This window comes from Aspergillus ibericus (genome assembly GCF_003184845.1).
Source record: "Aspergillus ibericus CBS 121593 unplaced genomic scaffold BO80scaffold_17, whole genome shotgun sequence".
Lineage (NCBI taxonomy): Eukaryota > Fungi > Ascomycota > Eurotiomycetes > Eurotiales > Aspergillaceae > Aspergillus > Aspergillus ibericus.
The window spans coordinates 220,018-227,404 of record NW_020292115.1 but is presented as its reverse complement, the minus strand read 5'-3'; the positions used below and the strand labels follow the sequence as shown (position 1 = coordinate 227,404).

The 7,387-nt window shown below is 42.8% G+C and overlaps 2 protein-coding genes across 2 annotated transcripts; one reads left to right on the top strand and one right to left on the bottom strand.

Annotated features, from left to right (window-relative positions):
* Positions 1–548: 548 nt before the first annotated feature.
* BO80DRAFT_493272 (uncharacterized protein) lies at positions 549–2,644 on the top strand (the record flags this gene model as incomplete). Its single annotated transcript, XM_025723809.1, has 2 exons — positions 549–770; positions 900–2,644. The coding sequence occupies 2 exons, from the start codon at positions 549–551 to the stop codon at positions 2,448–2,450; spliced, it is 1,773 nt and encodes a 590-aa protein (XP_025575816.1). The 3' UTR covers positions 2,451–2,644.
* On the bottom strand, positions 2,633–6,087 carry BO80DRAFT_424692 (AMP deaminase). The gene is made up of 3 exons (XM_025719340.1): positions 4,481–6,087; positions 3,309–4,429; positions 2,633–3,222 (listed from the first exon to the last, which is right to left on the bottom strand). Exons 1-3 carry the CDS (start codon positions 5,870–5,872, stop codon positions 3,063–3,065), a joined length of 2,673 nt encoding a protein of 890 aa, XP_025575815.1. The 5' UTR covers positions 5,873–6,087; the 3' UTR covers positions 2,633–3,062.
* Positions 6,088–7,387: the final 1,300 nt, after the last annotated feature.

The window sequence follows — 7,387 nt, the reverse complement described above, 5'->3', positions numbered from 1 at the left end:
CATCACAAGAGGTCCTAGTAGTAATATCCCTTACTTCTGGAATATCTAAAGTGTGTAACAAAAATGATTGTTACGAAGCCTCTTATCTTCAACATTATCCAAAGCTCCTATCTAATATAATAATCTGATTTATATTTAATACAGTGTTACAGTGTACAATATTGACATGTCTCCACTAACTATGACTGATTGGTTATCTTGACTAAGCATGCGGCATGTTGGTTAACTGTACTCCGTACTGGTAGTAGTACTGTCACATGATGCACTCAATTACCTGCTGGCCACGACAACGGACAGCGGAATGACACATGGCAGGTGGGGGAAAGCTAGCTAAAATGCGCTCTTAGTGCAGTGACACGCCACAAATGTAATCTGGTCTTTAAGTCCAGTATATACTGACACTAAGGTCAGGAATGCCGAATTCTTACTCTCAAGTGCTGCTAATCCAGTCAGTGGCCTTGGAATGCGGTACTGGGTTTGGAAGAAACCAAAGGTTAGAGTTACCTAAAGGGGCCCTGTAACCTTTCAACGTTGTCAAAGACGAAGCGATGTCTCATCGGAGTCCTACATCAGAAAAAAGGGCTAGGAGGTTTCTGCCGGAACCTATTGAAACTTCATCACGCAGTTCCCGGGATCATCAGGCAAAGCTTTCGTCTCGAGAAATCAGTCCGCTGAAGCAGAAATGCCCTCGAGTCTTCAAGGCACAATCCGCCTTGCTTCAGCATAGTAATGATTCACATCAAATCGAACCTGCCAGGCGGAACCAGCCGGTACGCGATAGCTTTGAAACACATGACGTACAATCGCAGAATGTGATTAGCAAACCTCCGTCACTCGCTTCTCAATGTTCAAAGCACAAATCTATATTAGAGACGGTTGTGGTTCAGGAAAATTCGCAGGCAAGATTGGAAGAACCCTTTCTTCAGGATCAAAACACCGTGTTTTCACATCCTAGGAAGTTTCCACCCCAACTCGTGGAAACGGGCAAACGTTCGTTTCGTCGACGGGATGCTCAGAACACTTCATCTTTTGGCAAAAGCATACCGGGAGCAGTACCTCAAGTCTCAAAACATGTTAATATAGTTAGGGATCTGTCTGCGGATGATGTATCCGGCCTCTCCGGGGAATCGCGGTTCTCATATATGAGTCTGCGACAACGCCAGGAAACAAGAAGACATTCTTTTCGAATTCCCAATCTCCCTGCAATTCCTTCTAGCTGCAGCGAGGCCTCTGATGTATCTGGATGCTCTCCAGAACCCGATTTGCCTTTTGCCATCCTCCACCAACCCGATTTGGAATCGGAAAGAAATTCGCAAGGTCATCACGAAAATGGATACTCGGAATATGTGCTAGCCCTAGCTGCCCGCTCTGCAGAAAAACAGCTCAAGGAGCAGGCCCTGGCGGCATTCCCAAATGAACAAGTTTACCAGCCAGTGGATCACTTCGCCATTGACAAGGAAGACGAGGACAGTGTGAACGAGGACGATTTACAAGTCCGCAGGAAATTGTCTGCACCAGGCAAACACCGCCGGGCATCATCCGCAGATCTGCCGTGGGAACTCGAGTACTTGCGCAGGCATAAGGAGGAAGCTGAGATGTGCGATCGTGCAATGGCTGGAACAAAAGGGTTACACTTTCCACCTATTGATCATCGACCTTCTGACGGAACCATGCAGACTTGTGGAAATTGGACTGGTGGCTTTGGTTTACCACAAACAAGACAAGGCGCAAGCCCTCCAATGCTTGGGGTTGATCTTGTGTTTCCACAAAGTCTGTCTCCCGAGATGACACTATGTGAGAGCAGCGTTATCGAACAAAATAATCCACAAGACAAGTTATATCATCCCCCGAGGCTTTGGTTTGCCAACCGTGACCTGTTTGATAAGTCTGATGGCGGAGGTCTTTGGATGGGGACTTGCAAATCCAATAAGTTTCCTGATTTTGAAGACTCGCGGTCGCTGCGCATGGGCTTGAGTGGAGATACCGGAGAACAATCTCAATACCCGACTGCAACGCTCATGCAACATGAAAAGCAGCCACTCGGTTGCTCCAGGGGTGTTCAAGCCTCGACACATACGAGGCAGCATGTCAGCCAGGAAGAGGACCTTGATCGTGAGCTGGATGACAGCTTTGTCACTCAGATATACAACTATCTGTCCCTGGGCTATCCATGCGTCGCTCGCTATTACGATCATGAACTCAGTATTGTTTCCGGAATCCCTGTAGCTGACCTTCGACGGGATGATCTAAAGACAGATGCCAAGGGTTATGTCAGCGTTGTGAGCGAAAACTCGATAGACCGAAGGGTAGCAAAAGAGGTTTGCATGCGTTGGATGGCCCTGCGTTTGTACATACAAGACTGGGCTAGGAAGCGGCCCAGGACGGCTGAAGGCGATGGCGATCATGGAACATGGGGGGTCTGTGAACGAAAGGGCAGTTGGGCTATATAACACAACACAAGTCCCATGCGTACGTAATTTGGGGAAAAGAAGCTTGGTATGCAGCTGCACCTATTACTAACATGGTTCATATACGAAAGTCCAAAAATCGCGGTGGGAATAAGTGTTTGGCGAATGAAGGAGGCCCAACAACAAGTACATAATACATTTATAATTAAAGAATTTGGACATTAGTTATTTTCGTTGGTCAAAAGCGATGGTCCCACATTCGGACGCACTACTCAAATAACTATGCTAAACGGCAATCTCGGTATCGCCAGAACTTTCCTCTCCGTCTCCGACTATCCCGTCAACTAGCATATTATTCCGATGGGCCCTTTCATGCACAATACCTGGGAAGATCTTTTGTTCCGGTACACAGTCCGTACTTTGCGTAGTTACGCCAGCAGTACTAGTACTGCTAAAGGACGTGCCAAACTCCCCAAGCGTAGTAACAGCGTTTCCTTCAGGATCTTGCAACTTGGGCCCTTCCATGCACGGTTTCTGTACAATCTGTCGACCCCCGGGTTGAAAACCTAAACTGTAAACCCCGCCGTTGTCTTGTTGATATCTTGGATTTACAACGGCACACTTTGACGAGTCTATGGTAACATGAGAAGGAAATCACCCCATCCCCGAATGATATGTGAGTATACCTGGATTTGAATCATTTCGCACGTCGCCAATTGGCGGCTCAGAAGATAAAGGCCCTGGTTGGTTGGTTGCGGCGAGGGCTTTCGATTGAACTGTTGCATCGTCACTAGTATGCGCATAACGTCCAATTCTAAACCGCACTTGGTCAATATATTTATCGCTATCGAGGAGCACAGAACCGCAACATCACATGCCACGGGATCCATGGAAACCTACAGGGTCAATTCTCCAGTCAATGTTTCATGCCTAAACTGTTCACGAATGTCAGGGACATTGCTTTTGGCAACGTTGTTTCCTGGAACTCCTGGCAGGCAGCAGTCATTGCCTAGCCATCTCTTCTTCAAAGATAGCTCAAAGCCACTCTGTTCGACTGAATGCTTGGCAAGCTCACACATATCTACTGCGCTAAACTTGTAGATTTGTGCAGCAACCGAATATTCCTCGATTAAGGGCTCTTTGGTGAAAGCAAACTGCAAGGGGTCATCAGTAGATAAAGAAACATTAAGACCTCTCTTGAAGAAATTAGCACAGGGATTTTTGTCATATGTTAGAAACAGGGCATTGTTGCTAAGAGGTGACATAGCAATGCCTATCTGGTCAAGATAGTAAAGATACTGTAGGAGAGGAACCTTTCTCAAAAGGATCCCATGACTGATGCTGTGGCAGCACAGGTAACCCACGGCAAGATGGTCGGGATCTCCAGCCTCACCGCAATGTGGCCTCAACACAAAAGTATTGAAGCCGCGTCGCTTGCGCCAGGTATTGAGAGATGCGATATTGGAAAACATGAAATAGATCCAATAGCTATATGGTGGATTTTGCTTTGTGTTCCAGTCTCTTGGAATTGGATACTTCCTGTACAGCCGCCGCTCCGCTTTGCTCTCGTCGTCAACACTGTCAAACCCAACCACACGCTGCAGGAAAATGTGCAGCTTGGGGTGGCTATCGGGATTCTTTGTCACTTCGAACAAAGGTTGGAAAACATTTGTGATAACTTGCTCAAAGTTTTCCATCATGCCGCTGGACTTATAAACGTCATACAGTCGAGGTACCTGAATCAGCCAGCGGACATTGGGAGAAAACAGTTTATTGTCAACAACCCAGGCTGCAAGTTTGTCCCATTCTTGAATTGACCTTCCATATATGGAGATACGCCATTCCACCATTTGGTACTTGCTGGATTCCAGGTCGGAAATGACTTCCTTCGTTATCTCTGCTAGATAGCGTCCCTTGATGAAGTTGTCTGTCTTCAAAAATATCTCTCGCAGACGAGATTCACCAACAGGGTTATACTTGAGATTGAATTTGTCAAACCGGTGAAACGAATCTGTATGAGCCTGTAAAAATATTAGCTGCGGATCTCTTTGAGCTATCGTTTTCAGACATACATGCATGTCCAATGTATCGATACTCAGATCATAAGCGGTGAGATTGATGCTCTCGAAAACTTCCTTCAGAGTCAGGTGTTTCCCATCGCGGAACAATACTACTTCATCCGGGGATTTTTTCATCTTGCTCTTGATGAAACGAAGGAGGTGCTTCTGATTCATACACGCGGAGTGATGAACATGTGTATCCACTTTTCGAACATTGTAGAAATCCCTATGAGGAACCTTTTTGCAGTCCGCGATCTCCTGGTATTCATTCAACAGCGCATAAAGCTGAAACTTTCCTTCCAAGTAGGACAGTCGTTTGAATGCGAAGCTTTTAGCGGGCCCGTCTGTCGATACGTCTGTGACTGCATCAAGGTCCATATAAAAGTCCCGTAAGGAAGGGATATTAACCACAGGTTGCCGGGAAACAGCCGCTGCATCGCTTTCATAAACTTGGTATACACTATTCTCATCCAGCCTAAATACCCAGGAGGATTCTTGAGGCAGTGGCAAACACTGGGCCATATCGAAGTCCTCCCCAATATCCTGGCCCATCTTTCGCTTTTTCTGATCGACGCGGGAGCTATCGGCACTCTTTCCGATGTCTCTCTCATTATCCCAGGCTGGTTCCGGCGGAGGGGGATAAACTTCCCATGTCGGATGATCTTTTGGATTATCCTCAGGTCCCTGCGAAGATAACTGCATGTACTTTGCCCGTCTATCAAGCAAGCTCCTTATCTTGCGACAGATAACATTTAACTCAGAGGTGACTGCGCTGCTATCAGCTGAGATGTTCATCATGCCCTGCACGGTTCCCAAAGAGTCGCTGACGTTTCCCATGTTGTCCGGACACGGCAAGAAACTGCCATCGTCCTGTGGGGCTATAACTTGCGCATCGTGGGACTCAGGGGTTTGTTGGAAAGCAGCAAGATCAATATTACGTTTTCCAGTCTGGGGACTCAAATTTCGCAGAGTGGTCGGCGAAGCGCCAAGTCCAATCGCTGGAGGTGACCCTGCCATGTCTTTAGGATCAGTGTCACCTACTGAGCTTGCCATAGCAGGTATCTCGTTGGGAAAGTCACCATCAGCGTTCCGAGATGCAATTTGGTGATGTTGGTAAAAGAGTTTTGCTTCAGCGTGGCTCATTGACTTCTCAAAGGCATAATCGTAAGTGGGAGTTTTCAGTTGTCTATCCCTTGGAAGGATATTCCCCGATGCCTGTTCTGTTGGATCAAGTTCACTGATGTTCGTTTCGGTATGATCTATCCTGTCGTCACCAGGAACAAACAAAGGACTTCCGGCATTTTCATCATGTGTTTGTGGATCAAGGTCTTTTCTTGATAGACCATGAGGTGCGCTGGCATTGGAATCCAGCCCGAGAGCATGGCTTGACTTTGAAGAAGCCATCCTTGAAGGATTGGCACAATAGTTGCACTTCAGTACAGTTATTGTGACACTGGTCAGGTTTAAGTTGCTGGATTAAATTTAGCATGGGCAACGCAGGCCTCACCGCAGATCGTCTACGTAAGTTTATGTAATTTTTTTACCAGTACGGAGTACAGTGATGTGGCTCCTGTCGGCAGTCCAGAATGTACTTTATATACCATGAGCTTTCTCCGATATTCGATTTATTTGAGAAAATATGAAACCATGGTTTTGGTTTGGTTAATTGATAAGATGAAAGATATAAGATACTAACATATTGTATCCAGTAGTTAAATTTAGCGTTTTCATCCAAGTCGAATTTGATGTCATCATCACCAAATCCAGTTAGCCAAGCAGGTTCATAACGTGTAATATATACTTCGTACGCGGGTGAAATTGTAATTGTATAATACAATGTGCAAGGTGCGGCAATGCTGAAGATGGGGCGAATACTACTATTTGGACTAACCTGCCTGTATCGTCCTAGCGCTGATTGATCCTTTATATGTTAAGCTGTAGAGAGTATGATAGGTTACCTATTTTTTAACTTTTATTTTAATAATATCCTCATCATAATTCATTATTATATTCTAAATTCTATAATCTCTCACCCTACTTCATAATTTAAAAGATTGAATTAATATATAACTAAAAATCTAATTTATTAATTTAATTAGATTAATATTGTTATAATTTATTGTGATAGGATAGCTTAAGAATAGCCTAGCTATCGGGATCAAGATCCTTAGGGTGACGTACTAGGGTGGTTATAGAGATTATAAGATTATTAATAGCAGTCTTGAATCTCTTTATTTTCTATAAGATGATATTTTTTAATATTAGATTACTGATTCTTCAAGGATTAGTTTATCTCGTAGATATAGACTATTTTTATTATTATTAGTGGAATCTTATATATTTAATAACTAGTTTCTTATTTAGTTAATAAATCTTCTACTTTAATAAATAGATTTTATCATATTTCAATTCTTTTTTTAATTATTTAAGGAAGATGCCATTTCTTAAAATTTATAAAAAATATAGAAATAATTAGCGATCAAACTAACTTAAAACTATTATTAAATATTATTCTTATTATTAAAGAGATCTAATATTTAAAAGATTATATTTATTAGCTAGAATAAGTTAATAATTTATGATAAAAAATAATCTATTTTTTGTCACAGGGCATACTGGGTACATATTCCAGGTACTTCCCGCTGCATTATTAGTAAAAGGATTAAAATATAAAACTAATAGCTTTACACTGCATACACTATATAAAAGTATTTAGAAACAAAATTTAAGCAGGATTTAAATAATCATATAGGTTTAGATAGGCAGGCAGACAAGTACTATAATAATAAGTCTTATTTTAAATATTAATTTTTTAATATTAAATAAAATAAAGAGAGTAAACTGAATAGATAAATAAATAAAATAAATAAAATAAATAAAATAAATAAAATAAATAAAATAAATAAAATAAATAAAATA

Coding starts and splice junctions, on each gene's coding strand:
- BO80DRAFT_424692 (XM_025719340.1), bottom strand. CDS start 5,872: ATGGCTTCTTCAAAGTCAAGCCATGCTCTCGGGCTGGATTCCAATGCC. Junction 4,430..4,480: donor TCGATACATTGGACATGCAT/GTATGTCTGAAA, acceptor ATATTTTTACAG/GCTCATACAGATTCGTTTCA. Junction 3,223..3,308: donor TTGACTGGAGAATTGACCCT/GTAGGTTTCCAT, acceptor AGTGCGGTTTAG/AATTGGACGTTATGCGCATA.